This window comes from Ceratotherium simum, chromosome X (assembly GCF_057802395.1).
Source record: "Ceratotherium simum simum isolate JZ-2026a chromosome X, ASM5780239v1, whole genome shotgun sequence".
Taxonomy (NCBI): domain Eukaryota; kingdom Metazoa; phylum Chordata; class Mammalia; order Perissodactyla; family Rhinocerotidae; genus Ceratotherium; species Ceratotherium simum.
Genome location: NC_141940.1, coordinates 27,237,986 through 27,257,889, shown reverse-complemented (window position 1 = coordinate 27,257,889; position 19,904 = coordinate 27,237,986). Strand labels below are relative to the sequence as shown.

The 19,904-nt window shown below is 37.9% G+C and overlaps 1 protein-coding gene across 8 annotated transcripts in view; it reads right to left on the bottom strand.

The window, feature by feature from the left end:
• LOC147911783 (uncharacterized) overlaps positions 1-19,904 on the bottom strand; it is a 318,235-nt gene that overhangs the window by 228,994 nt on the left and 69,337 nt on the right. For 7 of the 8 annotated variants that reach the window (XR_015550351.1, XR_015550348.1, XR_015550350.1 and 4 more), the window contains exon 2: positions 12,892-12,981. Coding sequence is in view for 3 of the 8 variants with exons in the window: in XM_087426395.1 (XP_087282521.1) it covers positions 12,892-12,981 (90 nt within the window). In the remaining 5 variants the exon portion in view is untranslated. Of the gene's footprint in view, positions 1-5,574; positions 5,652-12,891; positions 12,982-19,904 lie in introns of those variants that run through there. The other variant, XR_015550352.1, reaches the window with a different exon arrangement.

Sequence of the window (19,904 nt, the reverse complement as noted above, 5' to 3'; positions counted from 1 at the left end):
AGCCAGGACCTAGATCGTTTGACTCCAGATCTGTGTTCTAAACCAACAGGCATATTGCCTTACTAAGGGACAGATACTGTCCTAAGGACTTTAGAAATTGTCATAGGTCACTTCCCTGTTGGTAACCAGACTGTACCTTGCTAAGATGAAAAAGTGTACATAATAGGAAGATTTGCAGCATTCATTGTTGGAAAAAAAAACAGGGAGTTCTAGTTCACCAGACCATCCCCCACTCATCCACTGAATGTAATTCCTGATCATTCTTGAATTGAGGATCTAATCTATGTGGGGGAGGAAGGGAGGGTGATCAAAAGGAGGCAGCTAGATGGGCAGATGGCTGGAGGAGTGGGTGGCCATGTGCTGTGTCCCAGGAAGTCTCAATGTCCATCAAGGAAAGAAAACGATTGGGAAACGCTTCACAGGGCAACACACCAAATGGAATAAGAGACTATTCATCCACTTGGAGCAAGAAAAAAGTAACAGTGCCCACTGCCTGTGTGGGTGTTCTTGGCCTTTTCCAGCAAGGTGTGCATTTAAAAAAAGATTAGTACAATAGGGCAAGAACAGTCCTATTGAAAACAGCCGCCTGCATAGACTTGGCAGATTTGTACCGTGGAACAGTTCCGTCTGACATTTAAAATGTGGCAAAACTACTTAAATTCAATTTAAAAATAAGTTTTCTATAGCCCCTTATTTTCTTCTTATAAGCATGAGTTCAATGAAGATGGCATCATGAGCTTTACAGGATGCCCCTCAGAATGAATGCTTGCCAAAGACAAGAATATGTGGCACTAAAGGATGACAAGCTGATTAGGCTGCAATGAATCCCAGGCTCATGCCTGAGAAGACTACTCTCTCAAGAAAAGAAAACTTGTGGGTGGAATTTGGATTAGGGTTTAGACTGACACGCAGCTCCAAACCACTGCAGCCAAGTTCACAAAAGGAACATGAGACCGAGATCTTCCCTCTGGTAAAGAATGATTGATTTTAATCAACAAATGGCAAAGAATAAAGGGAACAGAGAGGGACATTTTCTGTAATATCACTGAGGGACCAATGACTTGGGCCTGCATCCTGATTTCTTCATAGTGGTTGAATTTGGTAAAAAGGATTGCAAAACTCTCACTGAATAGGTCATGTAGCATTGCTACTGGCTTATTCTTGTTCCGCAGCATAAAGATTTGAAATGATTCTTGAGGGACTCAATAGATAGACTTCTTTTTTCTCCAGTGAGATGCTACCTTAAAAGCATCTATCCATATCCTCCAAATTATCTCCTGCTCTCTTCCTAATGCCTTCTACTAGAACCATGGCCAGGAGCTAGAGAACATACTGTCACTGTATAATAAAAGCTTCCTTGTTTTGAATATTGCAGAGGGAAATTCCACGCTTTTCTCCAAATTTCTGCCTCTGTCTGTCCCCTTAACAGCACCTCCACAATGGAAGAGGAGTTGATATGCTTATCAGTCAAAGCCTGAAATATAGATCATGTCACATTTAAACAGTGGATGTAGTTATTGTTCTGCAACCCATTCATGACACTCTCCCACTTGTACTTCTAGAAAGGGTCTATATTGTTGGTGCAGATTCAGTCACCTTCTTCTTCCATATCTTCCTCTTTCTTACCTTCCTGCCTCAGGAACAAACTTGGTATTCTTTTTGTCTTCTCTTTGTGTCACTCCATGTACCTGGTTGGGTAATGGACTCAAGGCCTTTCTTGAGATCTGTCTTCTCTTTGTCTTCCACTCACTCTCCACTTACCCCCTGCCCCAAGCAGACACATCTGAGTACACAGGTCCCAAGATTAGGATTAGGGAGTGGGGGTGAGTAAGAGACTCCATTAAGCCTCCAGCTTAAGCCCCATCATCCCATTCAATTTTACTCAAGGATTACTGAGTACTGGCTCAGCTACTAATGAAGTAGTAATTAGATTCCCATTTGGTTATTCTTCTTTGCACATAGCTTCCTTGATACAGAACCCTGCAAGAAGGAGGGGTCACCAAGAGGGTAGAAACCAAGGATTTTAGAGTCCCAGGCTATAATACCAATCTGAGACTATCAAAATCCTACCTATAACTACTATTCTGGAATTGGAAATATATCTTGCCTGGATTACTAAAATAGACACCTGTCTATTCCTCCTACCTCCATTTTCACCTTTCTCTTGCCCATCCTTCTCATTATAGTTAGAGTGAATTTCCTAATTAGAAAAATCTTTCCATATTACTCCTTTCCTTAAAACCATTTATTTTTTAATTTAGCCTTAGCATGACTTCTAAGACTCTTGCTAATCTGGCCCTAGTCAACTGTAAATGAGTAGTTTTCAAAATTTGTGTCAATAAGAATCACTTGGTATATTTGTCCTACCCCAGAAATAGATTCTGTAAGTCTGAGGAGAAGCCGGAAAATCTTCAAGGGAACAAATGCCTTAGATTATTCCTACACAGATATTCTGAGTACCACACTTTGAGAAGCCCTTCCTTGTGGTGGTACAGACTGACCTTCCCTCATCATCTTGTTCTCCTCCTCAGCTGACTCCCTCTGACTCCTCTGACTCCCTCTACTCTTCATAGACTCATAAAATCTTGAGTTGGAATAAACCTTAAAGATAATTGAAGTGCCTTTCACAGTCATGTAGGCATCCCCTCCACAGCTTGTCTCACAGGTGAGTCTCTAGCCTCTGCACCTTATCACACTGGTGAATAGCTCTAACAAGTCCAAATTTCATCCAATAAGAGAAACATCCAGGGGTAGTGGAAAGAGCACTAGATCTTTAGTCAGAATTTAGATCCTGACTGCCGCATTTTAGCTGTGTGATCTTAAGCAAATCACTTGATCTATCTGCAACTCAGTTTCCTCCTCTGTAGAAAGGTGCTAATGTGAAAGGCAGTGTAATGTGCCAGTTAAGAGTATGGGCTAGAGCTCAGACTGAGGAGAATCAAACTTTGGCTCTGCTAGTTGCCAGAGTGTGATCTTAGGAATGTTACTTAACCCCTCCATGCTTCAGGTTAGTCGCCTGTAGGGTGTACCTGATAATAAGAGTAACTAACTCAAACGGTGAAATGTAAATGAGTTTATATGTGCAAAGTGGTTGGCACATAGTTAGCACTATATAAGAGTTAGCTACTACTATTTTCTATTAAATTAGGGTAGTAACTACCTGCAGTAAATGTCTCATAAGGTTGATATAAAAATACAAATCATATGAAATGATGTATGATAAAGTGCTCAATAAACTATAAAATGCCATATACATGTTATCAGACTTAGCTGAAATCTGTTAATTCTGAAACTAACCTCAGACTGCACAGAATAAGTCAAATACCTTTTCTACATAACATCTGAAGATAGCTTATGGTGTACTTCCAGGTTTAACAGCTCTAATGTTTTCAATAATTACTTATATCACATTGCTTATGGCCTCTTCATCATCTTGGTCATATTTTATGGATGTGCTATGTTTGGTTATCCATTTTTTTATTTATCAAATATTTCATGAACACCTACTACATTGTAAGCACTATTCTATGTATTGGAGATACAACAATGACAAAAACACAGTTCCTATCCTCAAAAAATGTTGTCCAGTGGTTAAAACACTTCTTAAAATATGACATCAGAACCAAATGCTACCAAAGGATTGGCTGAGCCAATGCAGCTCTTCTGTTCTGTATAGCATATGTTTATTAATGTAGCCTAAGGCTCCATTAGCATGGCAGATCAGTGTTGATTCATATTGAGCATACAGTCAAACAATCCTCTAGGATTTACACATAAAAAACTCCTTTTGAAACAGATGTTCTGCATCCCACATTTGTACAGTTGATTTTAAACCCAAGAGTTCGGATGTGAAATTTACACATATTAAATGAGCTATTATTATCATTTTCACCCCATCTTTCTAGACTGTAAAAAGTTTTAATATCTGCAGAGTTAATAGGCATGCTGTATACGCATTCAGCCATTTCATTGATAAAAAAGATGAACAGAACACCATTAGAAATTTCCTTTCTGATTGACATAAGTTCATTAATCAGTATGTTTGCATTGGTGTTATTCAACTAGTTATAGAACCACCTAACACTATTGCCATACAGCTCACATTCCAGGTACCCAAATAACAATAGCTAATGCTTATTGATCAATTACTAGATACTGCTCTAAAGTTCTTAGATACTGTTCCAAAAATTTTACATGTGTAAACACATCTTACCCTCACAACAATCCTATAAAATAAGTGCTACTTCTATTTTGATTTTATAGATCAGAAAACTGGGGAACTGAGAGATGATGTCAGTTGCCTGAGATCCTGCATCCAATGAGAGGTAGAGCTATGAATTTAAACCTGAAGTCTAGTGCTAGAGCCTGCATGCAATCACTGTGATATTCCTTTGCTTGCTATTGAACAAATGAAATGTAATTAACTAGCCATAACCTAACCCTTGGTGAAGCCATGCTGGGCCCTTGTGATCACCACTGCTTTTTCTTAGTGTTTGCAACCCATTTCTTTATGAATCCACTAGAGATTTCCACTAAAGATTGATGTCAACAACACTGGCCTATAATTTCTAGAATCTGATCCCCTCCTTTTTAAAAAAATCAGATTAGCGTTACTTTTTGTAATTGCATTCAGTCAGAGACTCCTCTCATTGGATTAATATGGTGTTTCTCTGACCTATGACTAAGCAGCCTGCTGTATATCATAATTAAAAGTCAACTTCCAGAATTTCATTAAATATTTAATGAGTGTCCTTGGCAGAAAGGCAGAAAGCCTAACTAAAATCTCAAAAATGGTTCTTTAAACCCATTCACTGGGAAAGAAAATGAAGCAGAAGACAAGAAAGTTTATATTCCAAGCAGACACTGGTAATTATCACATTGGACCACGCATCTGTCTAGCCACCTTCTGTTCACAAGATGAAATTAAAACTGTTGGTGTGCTGGCTTGCTATTCCTGTTAGTTACAGTCTCCTCCTATGTGCCTGCAGGTAGGGACGTTCTGCATTGCTATTCATTTCACTGACGTTTTGAGAAAGTAGAGTGACCCTTCTGTTTTTATTTTCTTGTCCCTGATAGGGTCTGTTACAAGATCGCCCCCAGAAAAAGCTATTTATTGCTATCTCCTTTTATCGTTTTTCTTTTTCTTTTTCTTTTCTGTTAACTTTCCACAGAGAAACTTTATGTGAGCACTTTATTGGACAGAGAGTGGAAAGTGGGAAGAAAGGAAACAAATTGCTGGCTTTTATTCTTAGATATGCACAGTGGCAGCTTTTTGGTCAAAAATTTTCAAGTCCCTATCAATTTTGCAGGAAATTATTAACCCCAGAAATTTAAAAAGTAAATGCTCAAAAAAATTTAGATCATCATTTTCCAACTTGTATTTTGTAGATCAGGGGTTCAGAGTTAATTTTTTTTAAGTGTGTGTTGAGGAGAGAAGGTTGTATGCTCAAACAAGTTTCCGGAAATTTTTATATCATATTTTTCCACAAGTGAACATTATTCACAATTTCAATCAATTTTAATAATTTCAATTATTTACAATTTCAATTTAGCAAATGTTTGTTGAGTACCCACTGTGTTTCTATTGCAGGATCTGGAGATAGAATGATGAATAAGGCAGATATGGTCCCTGCTCTCATGAAGCTAATATCCTAGTTGGAGAGACAGAAAATATACAAGTCAATGAATAAATAAATGAGATAATCTTAGATAATAATAAATGCTTTGAATTAAATAAAACAGAAGGATGAGATTGAGCAAGGCAGAAAGATGTGTTGGAACTACTTTAGAAAGAATCATCAGGGAAGGGCTCTCCAAGGAGGCAATATTTGTTCTGAAAATTACAGGCTGTTCCATTGGAATAGCAAGGGGAAGGAAGAGTTAGGCATAGAGAATGGTGAATACTGAAAATGCCCTGAGGCAGGAAAAAGTTTAGTGTGTTCAAGGAACAGCAAGGTAGCTGATGTGGCTGGAATGGAGTGTTAAGGGGAAGGGGGTACCAGATGATGCTGAAAAGGAAGGCAGGGGCCAGCTCATGTAGGGCTTGTAAACTGTGGTAGGGATTAAATGGTTTTGAGCAGGAAAGTGGTTTAACTCAATTTACATCAAGCCTTGGAGAAGTCCTACCTTAAAGAAATCTGCTTAGCGTTTTTAATCCAGTAGCTCCCAAGCACATTTGATCACTAAAAACTTTTATCCCTATAGAACACATTTTAACATCTTGCATAATCGTATCCCATAGTACACCAGTTTAGGAAATAGCTGAGATAAATTTGTCAGTAAAATATCCATTTTTCAGTATTATGGGATGTTTGAGGATGTACTGAAAATACAGATATATAGGCAGACAGATGATGTAGACAAATGCAGACCTTTTTGCCCTAGTTTTAGACTGAATAATCATAGAGCTGGGTAGGGTTTGGGGAGGAGGGAAGTTAGAGTTCTTATATTCTTAGAAAATAACCACATTTTCTCTTCTCAAACATTGACACTGATTGTTGTCAGGAGGACTTCTATTTTGCCTGTCTTCTCTCCAACCTTTGCTCGTAAAGGGTTCTGGAAGAAAAGCAGTTGGACCTAGAGCAATGTTTCTATGGTTCCCTTTAAGAAATGAATCAGTAATTCACCATTATTTCTTATAATATGCAAATTTCAGAGTAGGAAAGGAGAGATGGGGAAGTGAGTAAAAAGAGACAGTTGAGTAATAGGTGAGAGAAAGGGGATGTTCAGGTTGAATTTATGGGGCTCACAACAACTAATGTTTCATTGGATTGATCATCTTCCTGAGAACTTTATTTGGCCTTTGAGTGTTTTCCAGTCAATTTTCTCTATGTGGAGATTTTAATTGACTCTGTGAAGCCCTCAGTTTGGCCTCTTTTGACTCCATCCTCCCTGAATCTGTCAGTAAAATAGCAATACATCATTTTTCCCCACACCTACGTCTTGTTAATGACACTGACCCAGTACAAACTGAGTTCAAAGATAATCAGTATTCAAGTAATGACACTGTTTATAGGACACTATGTTTTCCGTTAAATTTAACAAACAGTTCTTGAGCATCTGCTATGTAGGGCTATAAGGGACATGGGCATAAATTTAAAAAGAAATTCCTGTCTTCAAGAAGGATATGATATGGAATACAATCTTCCTCTTCTCTAGGACATTTGATATTTACTTATCACATTCTTCTTTAGTATCTACTATGCCAGAAACTGCTAGGAATTGGGCAGATAATACAGAACAAGACAGGCATATTCCTTGCCCTCAGAAAGCTTTGCATCTAACAGATATTTGTGATTTATTTTGGTGTGAGACTCAGTTATTCTTAGTTTACCTAGCATGAAAACCATTTATTTGGGTATTGCCTTATATGTCCCTTAGGAAAGGCATGGAAGGAAGAGATGATATTTAACATAGTGCTGGAAGGATTTTAGCAAACAATTATGAAAAAGAGGGCATTTGAGTCCGAAAAAATAGCATGATTAAAGTCATGGGTATGTCCAAGATAGGCAAGTAGACAAGTTTGGAAGGATAGTAGGGTTCGTGAGGTGGATAATAAAAAGTAAAGCTGGAAAATTAGATTGGTAGAATACCAATGAAAGCTTTGAATGCTACAGTGAGAATTCTACACTTAATTCAGTAGACAGGGTTCACTTATACACAGCCACACATACCTTGCAGGTCTAGAGTTTTTTGAACGAAAAAATGATATGACCAAATAAGAACTATCAGAAGATTAATCTGGCATCCTGTATGTTTGATGGCTAGGAGGTGAGAGAGAAAGAAGGCAGGGAGATGTGTTAGAAGGTTTCTGTAAAAGTCCAGACAAAAGGCAATGAGAGCCTTTATTATGAGAGTGTTAGTGGGTGTGGAAAGGAGTGGGTGAATCCAAAAATACAATCTTCCTAACTTGGTAAATGACTAATTTTAGGTTGAGGAAATCAAAAAGGATACCAAAGGTGGGGTGGAAGAAAGAATTAATCATATTTTGTACATTAGAGATTAAAGATTTGTAAACAAAGTTTCTTTCAGTTTCTGGAGGTTCAGAGAGGGCTCAGCAATGTTAAAAAGAAATTGAGAGTCCATTTAATTCATATATCTATGGCTAATACTATCTTCAATTCAATACATGCTTATTTAGTACTACTATGTCCTAGCCAGCCCTGGTGGTCTAGTGGTTAAGATTCAGCACACTCACCACCCCAGCCTGGGTTCAGGGAACCACACCACCCATCTGTCAGTTGTCATACTATGGAGACTTCATGTTGCTGTGATGTTGAAAGCTATGCCACTGGTATTTCAAGTACCAGCAGGGTCACCCATGGTGGACAGGTTTCAGCACAGCTTCCAAACTAAGACAGACTAGGAAGAAGGACTTGGCCACCCATTTCCAAAAAAAATTGGCCAGGAAAACCCTATGAATAGCAGTGGAGTATTGTCTGGCACCAGAAGGTGAGAGGATGGCACAAAAAGACCAGGCAGGGCTCTACTCTGCTGTACACAGGGTTGCTAGGAGTCAGAATCGACTCCACAGCACTAACAACAAAAACTATGTCCTAAGCACCCTTCAAGGCACTGGGGATAAATGTTGAAGGAAAATAGGTATGGTTCCCACCCCTAAAAGCTTATAGTCTTTTGAAGTAGATAATAATAAAATAGTTATTAATTAAATATATATTTAATGAGTGTGTACTCTATTCCAGACTCTGTTCTAAGTGCTGAAAATACAATGAGTGAAACAGACAAAAATCTCTACCCTCATAGAGCTTATGTTACAGTAGAGAGTACCCTCAAAAGTAAAGAAATAAATAAGGTTATTTCAGATAATGATAATTGCTATAAAAAAATGGAACTAGGTAACAGGATATAGTGGCAGGATAATGAGGTTTACTTTAGGTAGAGTGGCCAAGGAAGGGCTAGGAGGGAGCAAATCATGCAAAATATCCAGGGGAAGAGCACTCCAGACAGAGGGAAGAGCAAGAACCAAGGTCCTCAGAAGGAAAAGAACATAGCAAGTTCAAGGGACTGAAACGAAGCCAGTGTGGCTGGAGTAGAATGAGCAGGAGGAACAGAGGTAGGCAGAGGCAGGCCCATGGAGGGTTCTGTAGGTTATGGTAAGGAGCTTGGTTTCACCCTAAGTGTATCGAGGGTTTTAAGAAGTAAGTACCATGATTTAGTTTATGTTTTCAAAAGGATCACTCTGGCTGCTGTGCTGAGAATAGACTTGAGAGGGGCAGGAGTAGAAGCAGGGAGACCTGTTAGGAGGCTATAAATACACCTGTGTATCTGTATGTCTCTTGTCTTTTTATGGCAAAACACAATGTTTCCCCCTTACAAAAAAAGAGAACCTATAACATAAAGACTTCCCCATGACTCATCATTTTTTGTTCCAATGTAGAGCAATAAAACAATCCTTCAAAGTAAGTAATAAGAAATTATACCAAAATTTGGCTATTTAGGCAATTCATTTATTCATTCAACAGATATTTATTGACTACTGCTAAGTGCCATGCACTGTGTTAGATCCTGGGTATACAAAGCTGAGCAAAACAGAAATAATACCTTCCTTTGTGGAGTTTTTGATCTTGTGCGGAAGATGGAAAACTATGAAATAATTATATACATACATAATCACAAACCATGAGAAGTGCTATGAAGGGAAAATAGGCTGCTCTGCAAGACATATATTATATGAAATTTGTGCATTGAGCACGTGGTCATCTGCATTGCCAGTTAAGACTGGGACACACGTGAATGGGGAAAACTCATTAAGAGAAGACCTTAACTCAGATATTCAATCTATCATTAGACATCCACTGTCAAGTATTAATTATAACTGCACTCCAAATAGGAGGAAAAGAATGAAGTGTAACTGACTACATTAAAATAAGGGAGTAGCCCCCAAAAAGAAATACAACAATGCCATAGAGAGCCTGCTTGGTACACAGTACAGGGCTGGAGGGTTCTGCAGGGGAACACTGATCAAGGAAGGACTCTGCCTTAAAGAAGTTACAGTGTCATGTCCTTCCAAAAGGAATTTCCTGATTGTCCCTATCATTCCAAGTCTGGGTAAGGCACCCTTCTCTAGGGTCCAACAGCACTTGCTCTTCATTCTATGATTCTGTGACTCTTGACTCTATGGCCATTGCTTTTCAACTTGTCTTTCTTCTCTGACTAGACAGTAAATCCCATAAGGCCAGTGACATTGACCAGCTTGTTCACTGAAGTATCCCCACATTTCAAATAGAAATGGCAAAAGATAGGCACTCAATAAATGATGAATTAACAATGCAAGGTAAACAATACAAGGTAAAAAGTAATAAGCACCATGAATGACATATAGATAAGTTGCTACAGTCATTTACCAGAAGGAAAGAATACTTGTAACCAAGAGGAATTAGAGCAGGGTTAGTAGATTATTTTTGTGCTGGTCTATGAAGATCAGACAAGATTGGACATGGGCATGAGGGAAGACATGCCAAGTGAAGTGATCGGTGTGAACAAAGGCATGGAAATGGGAAAACGCCAGGCACGCTTGTTCAACTAAAAGGAGCACAGTGTGATTAGACAAAGAGAACACAAGAAGAAGTGGTGGGAAGTGAGGTTGGACAGGTAGGTTAAGGGCTGAAGTGTGAAGGACCTTGATTGTCAGACTCAGGGGTTTGATCATCTGACACCTGGATCACTGGATCACCTGACACTAAAACGTATAGGATTTTAAATCAGACGATCTGGATTCTAGTCCTAGCTCTGCCATTTTTCAGCTATGTAACTTTAGGAAAACTATTCAACTCTGATGGTCTGAGCCTGTGAATCATTGATACAATATGCATAAATGGGAAATACAGCAAGGGAAAGGGGGAAGATGGTGAGTTCATTTTTATATGTGTCAGATTTGAGGGTCCCATATGACATTCAAGTGGAGATGTTCAGCAAACAATGCAGATATTTTAGGGATTTAAAAGAGGTAGAGGGAGGTTAGAAATATTGATTTAGTAGCCATAACCACCAGCCATGAAAACTCTGTGAACAGCAGTGTAGCATTGTCTGATATAGTGCTGGAACATGAGAGGATGGCACAAAAAGACCGGGCAGCGTTCTGCTCTGCTGGACCCAGGGTTGCTAGGACTCGGAATCAACTCCATGGCACTAACAACAAAAGTCATAAACACAGAACTAATAGTTGAACTAATGACTTTTAAATAAAGAGAAATAGTAATCAAAGTCAATATCTGGAAAAGGATTTTGTTCAAATATGTTTTTGATCAATTTAGATTCAGTTCAAGAAAAATATTTGAAGAGCAAAAAAAATAAAAAACACAACTCAGGCTATCCTTTTGCTATTAGCCTTCTGCTGCTGGATACTCTTGTAGCCACAGAGATACCGGCTCCCCAAACTAATTCCAGACATATGTAACCTTTTTTTATCCACTCAAAACCTGTATTTCCTCTCATCACAGAAGCCAAACCTCTCGAGTGAGAGAAGTTACCAGATTATATATACAATTCTTATTTTTCATCATCATCATCTGAAGCTCATCCATGCTTTTTGAATTCCAATATAAATTATTTGAATCTCAAAAAAACCTCTTAAAAGTACTCTTAGAAATTAAGAATGTTTTCTCCATAACTCCATTTGTATTAGGGAGTTCATCTTATTGGAAGTAGCTGAATAAAGTTGGGCCTTTCAGACCCCCATCCCTCGCTCTACGCTCTAAACGCTTAGGAAGATCACAGCATATAAGTTTAAAGTGTTACCTTCAAATCATCTAGTCCATCTTTCTGCTTCTGGTTGTGGGCAGGTGGGTATTAAATAAATCCTTGCAGACACCACGTGAACCTAAGCCCCATGTGACTGGGATCCTGATTCCCTGTTGAACAATTGCCAACTTCTTTTACTTACGGGCTGAATTTTTGTCTCTATACTTTCAGCTACAGACCTGCTTCAAACCTGAAGGATTTTTCAAACTACAGCCCTGTCTCCTGCATGACTCTCCTGTACTATTGCTAAGTTCCACCAATAAGATCCTCCTTGGATATTAATGCTGACCACCAATGGAACCAAATGCCACCAAACCAAGTCACTTTGGACTTTGGGTCCCCTCCCACAGAGTGCAGTACTACGGATGGGTCATTCATCTTAGGCCTTGGCACTGCTGCATCCCAAGCTTTTTCTCTTTCCCCACTGGCCTGAGATGCTGAAGTACCAGGCACACACCTAGCAGTTAAGCCACTAGAAATTTGTCGACAAATGTGTAGATGATACAGTGCAAATCCATTCCCCGCTATTGGAAGAACAAGATATATGCCACCTGTATTTTCCACAGTGATGAAGCTAAGTCAAAATGCATCTCAATTGAATAATCAGTGGTGGATCACTAATACAGACTTTGTATAGGAGCCTAGAGTGAGATACTCCACCCCCCCACATACATACATGAGAACTTGGAAATGAGGGCAATAAGATTGCCTTCAGAATTAATAAGAAAACACATAATAAATGAGAAGAATAATAGGTAAAATCATTTTCAAGAAACTGAATATTTGTAGGCCAGCAGAATTAGACCTTAACCTGATTAACTTTATTAAAATAGCTAGAGGAAGAATGTGTCTACGATAAGGGGAAATTGAGCAGACAACCACAGGAAAAATGATAGTCAATGAACAAATATTGACCTTTGACAGTGCCCATCCAAGCACTGTCCAGGGGAAAAAATACCTTAGCCAAAGGATTTTGCATTCTGAGACTCTCCATCTCTATTGTAATAATGAACATAGGAAGTTTGAGACAATGAAAATTAAGTGTGTTATTCCCATTGGCAAGACCTCCCCTTACTTGAAATGTGTCAGTCTTAGTTTTATATCACTAAATATTCATTTTATCTAACTCACCTTGACCTGATGCAAAGCTCTTCAAGCTTCATGGTTAAGTGACTTGCAAAAGGTCCCACAATTTTGACTTGACTTCCCAAATCCATCTGCCTAGAAGGAGAGGATATGTTGGTTATAAAGACTTTATACATTCCAGTTCCTTTAAAATTTATTTCTCATTCTGATTTAGAACACTGGTACTCTGATTATGATTTGGCTTCTCATGTAGATTGTCCTGAAGGCAGAGAATTTCTGATTATGCCAAAACAAGTATTTTGGTTTGTGTAACAATCATGTTGTACCATTCACTGACCATGTTCACTGATATTCTAGTTTTATACATTACTCTTGTGAGAATAGTTGGTATGCATCTGCCTCTGAGTGATGGATCCACTCTCAAAATGCTGACAACACCAGATGTCCAAGCAAACAGGCTGAAGGCTACACCTCAAACCAAAGTACAAGACCCAGTTTATTAAATACTACCTTGTGAGATATTTTGGGAGATAGTCAAATGGTCATTACCCAGGCAAAAGTACCAGCTATCTCCAATGTCATTTGTGATTACTAGCAAACATTTTGCTGAATCTCTGTAATCATTCATATTATAATTTGCAATACTTTAAGTGCATGCATTAAGCACCATGGCAAGAGACTTACATAAATTATTTCCAGTATTTAAGAAACTATGTTATGTAGATATTGTTGTAATTCTTCCAAATTACAAATGAGGAAACTGAGGCTCAAAGAGGTTAAATAATTAGTCTTTGGTTCTACAGAAAGTAAATGGTCAAGCTTGGATTTGATCCCTATTCTCTAACTCTAAAATCCACACTCTTTTAAAACTATCACAATTGTTTTATGTCATCAGTGCTACTTTTGATTTATTCACATTTATACCAATTTATTTGCTCAAAAATCTGTTTTGTATCTCATGCCTTCCTTCTCAGTTCAATTTCCTTCTTCCTGATGTACATCTTTTAGTAGTTCTTTCTGTGATCGTCTTTTAGAGGTAAACTCTAAGTTGTTGTTTATTTGAAAATGTCTTTGTTTTATTCACACTTTTTGTATTAATTAGTATTAGATTCAGCTGCAAATAACAGAAAATAATGTAAACAAAATAGAAATGTATTTCTCTCTTAGATTAATGTAGGAAATCAAGGGTCAATATGGTGGCTCCATGATCATCAAGAACCCAGATTCTAGATGTGTCTTGTTGCTCCATAATTGTCAATTTTAGCCTTCTACCTCATGATTCAAAACGTCTATAGCAACTCTAGCCCATCACATGGGGGTTGACGACCTCCTTTCCCTGTCCTTATTCCTGCTTGCTGGAATTTGGACATGATGGTAGAATTTTTCACATGGAACACTTGGCAGCAAATGCCAGCACTTTTATGTTATTGTTTTTTGCTTATACATTTCTGGACTATGCAGAGGGTTTTAATTCAAACTCCAAAGCCACATGAGGGCAGGCCCATGATTACAAATTCTCAGGAAAGACATCTTTCTCTGCCAAGAATACAGCCTGAGACAGACAAACTCCTTTGCCATCTTCCTCTGCAAAGGAGAAGAGTTTTCCTAGTACATTCTTTAACTGCACGTGAAGCCCTTTAAGATATCCAGTTGTACATGGAGGTCTCGGTCTCAACTCCCATACTGTGCATGGGTGTTAGAACACAAACTTTGGTTACCAATATCCAAACTTCCAACATACCCAGGGAAACTAGTGTTAACTCATGAGTACCATTCTAGTTTACAGTTTCCTCTCTGTGTTTGGCCCCTGGAAATATCTCTCTGTCTTGAAAACTCAACTATGCCTTGAAAACTGTTTGATTTATGCACCAGAATGTAAACTTCACAATGTCAGGAATTCTGTCTGTTTGTTTCACTTCTGCAGCACTTAGAACACTGCCTGGCACATAGGAAAGGTGTTCAATAATATTTGGTGAATGAATAAGTTAATTTTATCCAGCATTTCTAGTGTTTTGCAGCTGGGAGTGGGGTAAGAGTTTCCAGATTATCTAGTATATGATATTGCTGAAAATAGAAGTCAAATCCATGCCCTTTCCACTATACTATACTAAATCGTTGATGTTTATAGTTACAGTGAGATTTTCAGAGTGTGTTTTCAAAGTCAGCATATGGCAACTAAAACTTAGTGAGGGTGGGCAGGAAAAAATATCCAGAGAGAAATGAATGCTCTGAATGTTCATCTTAACCACCACATTCTATTGAAAAATTGGATTCTTCAATTGCATAGGTACAGTGCAACCAGATCATGCCTATAGGTAAATTCTAATTCAGCACCAGCTGAGAACTAAGAACTTGCCAGAAGCTTCCTCAGAAAGTTCTCTAAATATAACTCTCTCTCATCAACAAAGCTCCATATATTACCCATGAGTAATAACACATCCATTTACTGCACACTTACTATGTGCCAGGTTCTCCTGCGAATGCTTTACATTTATTAACTTATTTACAGATGTAGAAACTGAGGCACAAAGAGGTTAAGTAACTTGCCAAAGGCTACACAGATAATGGAAGAGCTAGGGTTTCTCCAGGCAGACTGACTCCAAAGTACATGAGCTTAACAATTATGCTACACTGCCCCATAGTTACTTGCATTATCTAGTCTCATCCCCAATCCCATTCTAACAGGAATTTTAATGCTCAAATGGTGAGATATAATTATAGGGCCAAATTCCTTTATTCTTTCTTCACAAAGCCAGAAGTTACAGTCTATAGCATCATCTGCCATAAGCATTGCCACAACACGGTTTGTCAGAGTAACTGAAGAGATGCAAACAGTGGTTAAAGCACAATTTTTGCCTTCCAGCACACAGGATCACTCATATTTCTATTGAGGACATCACAAGGAGAAGTAAGAGGAAAAAGATCATATTAACTCTTCAAAACTGGGAGGGAAAATGCAGTGTGAATACATATATAGCATCTATCACTCAAATGCCTCACTCAAAAGAAAAAAGAAAATCCGTTTTTTAATATAGGACTCTTTTTGGGTTCTTCAGAGAGGAAAATGATTTAGTCTGATACCTATCAATGAATGTATTAGACTGGCTTCAACTAGCAGTTCCAGAGAAAGATTTAGAGAACAGTTAGTTTAAAGTTGGAGCAACACTAAAATATCCAGGCAATGTATCAACCTTGCTCTGAGTTTACTAAACTCAATAAATGGAACTGTTTAAAGACATTAAGGATGATGCATGAATAATGCAAATTGATTCAACTTTATTACTTTTTCCGTACTGTTTTCCTAATAGCCCAACTTGCAGCTGCACATTCACACTGCTATATGAGGGTGCATTTCAGCAGTTGATTCTATAGTAATTATAGATATTAAGGATTCATCGCACTGAGTAAATATTTCAGTGAGATATGGGCTACATGGCACACAATCAGAACATACTATATATAAACACTGGTCACATTTTTATGAATCATATGTGATACAGAAGAAATGGACAAGTAGTGAAACAAGACAGAGATATTGACTGCAGAGAAAAGGAAAATGCTAATAACAGCAAACACTTTCTATGTCTCAGGCACCAGATTTACTATATGAATTTTATTATATAGATTTATTGTAGCTAATATACACAAAAACCCTGGGATGTAGTTACTATTATTATTCCCATTTTATAGGTGAGGAAACTGAGACACAGAATGGTAAAGTGAGTTTCCTAAGGTCATAGAATTAATCAGCGCTAGAGCTGGTACTTGAACTCAGGCAGTCTGACTCCAGAGTACGCTCTTAGCCACTCTCTTATACTGCCTCTCATAGCAAAAGATGTAAATATTAAAACGTCATTCAATAAACTTTTATTGAGTGCCTGCTATGTGTCTCCCACTGTGATAAGCACTGAGAATGTAAGAAGCAGCACAGAATTGAAGAGAATGGGTGCTAATGGTTTCCTGATATCTTGGAGATTAGAAGGGCTCCAAGATGATGTCAATACAAGCTTCTAAAAAGCTCATGGAAAAATTGGAAAATGACATTCATTGTATCATAAAATTAGCCCTCCTTGGGCTCTGCTGCAGCAGCAAGACTTCATCTCAAAATCTGTCAAGATGACATGTGATGAACACAGCCAAAAAAAGAATCTCTGGGCAGGTTCTAAAATTCTTAAGATTTCCATGGAGGTTCTCATGTTTAAGGAGCATTTCAGACCATTGTATTAAAGTGATGGTCATTTCTATTTTCATCAACTTTGTTCCACTTGAAATCACTTGATCCATAAGCATGTATGAACATCTAACATGGTATTAGACATTATGAGGGGTATAATAATATGTGAGTCCTTACCAACAAAGAATCTATAATCTAGTGCATAGACAAGGAATTCCCATGAAACAATTACCAGAAAAGACATTTTATGATAAATTGCTGACATATGCAGTACAAACAAATGCTTAAGGGAGTCAGATAAGGAAGAGAAACTGAGTTGAATTGTTCAGAGAAGGCTTTGTGGAGACTAGGAACCTAGCGAGGCCTTGAAGGATGGAGGACTTGAAGTGATGGGAGAGGAGTGGAACAAGGGCACTCCTAGTCTGCAGGAACAGTCTGGCACAGGCCTTAGGGGGCAGTGGTGTGATACAGAAACTGAACGGAAACTAGAGCCATGTCAGATCAGGGTCCCACATCAACCAATGCAATCTGAGAAGTAAATGTGTTAATTAAAGGCATGAGTCAAACTAGGAAGCCCAGAAGTTAAAGACCAGACATCAGAATTTTAGTATTTAAACATAAGTTTTCTCTTAAACTTCCAGAAATATTCTCAGCAATTCTCCCCTAAGTCAGTCACCTGATTCACTGTGTGATGCACAGACCAGGTTTTTGCCTTTTGGGCCCCCATCAATAATGCTTAGGGTTGATTGCTTAGTAGCGAAGTTAACTCTGTGCTAAGTCAGGCATGCTGTTTTTAACTGAAGGTGCACATTTGGGGGACAGCCAGATAGGGCAAAAGGTGACATCTTGAATCCTTGAGAATCCAACTTAAATGGCAGCCAACAGAATTATCAATCAGAAATTAGTGAACTAAATGCAAAATATCTGAATACTCAGTTAATAATGCATATGATTTTTGCAGCACATTCTTTGATTTTATTTGGCTTAAGACATTTCTGAGTCAAATTTAGATACAGATATAAAGGGCACTCATTGTTGTTGTTCTAGTTCAAATTTTTTTATTGATGATTGTTCACTTTTGTTTTGTTCTTGTTGTTGTTTTATTTTCTGCCCCAGAGTTCATAAAGCTGGGAAAGAAATGTAAGACAAAATTAAGACTCAAATTATTCAATAGGATACAACAAGTATCCTAAATCAACAGAGCCAAATTAAAGAAGATTCTTATGTATATTCAAAAATCAAGTGAACAAAGGCAAACAGAGAAGGCTTTCCAGAGATTCACATACAATAAAGACTAGAAGTCTGTGTTGACCACAATGTTGTTATGAGCTCAAATTATGATATGACTGGTAAAAATTTCAAAGAAATATTAGGGTTATTTACTCAAAAATATTTGTAATGTACCTACCATGTATCAAGCATTATATCCTGGGTGAAGGCAATAAGGAAGTGCATCATCAATAAAAAATTCTAAAAGAATAATAACACTGACTTTAGTAGTTCTTTTTTATTATTAACATGAGTTAGCAACTCTAAACATGTCAGAGAAATAATTTCTATCCCTGCCTGAGAGGATCAATCCTACCAATCTTCTACCTCCAACCCTGTGTACACTTCTGGAATCTAGATTTGTGTGACTGTAAAACTCATGCTTTTCCCATTAGAGCAGTGTCTTTCAAACTTTTTTGACCACAGACCTCGATAAGAAATATATTTTACCTATGACCCAGTACAAACATACATACTTGACACATACATGATAGATAGATATTTATATATATTAACACACATGGACTATGATCACATAACTGATACAAAAATTTCACAAAATAATACCACTACTGTGGGAAATGCACTCTAATATTTTCTACTCTATTCCACTTTACTAAAAAAAAAAAATTTTAAAGGAAAAAGAAAAAAAGAGGTGGGTCTTTTCCTACTAAATTTATTTCACAACTCACTAATGGTCTGTGACCTACAGTTTGAAAAATAGTGCACTATAGTGTAGTATACCATTCTCCTTTCCAGATACAGGTGGACAGAACGCAGGATGGCAGGGAGATGTCAGCCTGGGTTTAAGCATTAACCATAGGAATTCTCAAAGTAGAATACTGCAGGACTGCATTTGCACGCTCTGCCTCTGAATTGTTTTTTGTCTATATTATGCTTCAGATAGCTTTTGTTCACCTAACCCCAAAACCTTGAAAAAAAAGTTGATGTTTTTGTTTTTTTTGCAGCCTACCTACAGAATTCAACTTATATTCTGACACCGCTCTGGACTGCAGTGACATGGTTAGCTTTTGAGGGAGAAGCAAAAATCTTAATTTGCTTTCTTTGCGGAAAAAAAAAAATTGAAATTTATTCAGGGCAGGAGCCAGGCAATGGCGAAAGTATATATACTGTAATCCTCAAAGGAGTAGAACATGAATTGAATTAATGTTTCTTCAGGATATGGGATTCTCTTCTTATGAATAAAATCTTTTGAGATCAGGTAGGAAGTTGTAACCATTTTTCTCTTTTATTACTTTTTCTGATACGCTGCTTTGAATATTTGGTTTTATACTGACAGTGAGGTATGACCAACAAACCAGCTTGACCATGTAATACCATTTTCCTGAGTAGTTTCTACTCAGCAGGGTCTTTTCCAGTATGGGCAGCTGAAGGAACCAGATCACACTTGTTACACCATTTGCTTCAATCATGTAATAGTTTCCCTTGAGCATCTTAGAGGTTCATAGACCCCCTTATGCATGTGCTACCCATGTCTATGGTCCCTTGTTAATTACAGCTGAAAAATGTAGCCCCTGCTAAGTGCATGTCTTTATGAAGCTACGGGATTGGTTGGTTATTCAGCAGAATGATCAGTCAAATAATTCAAAATGAA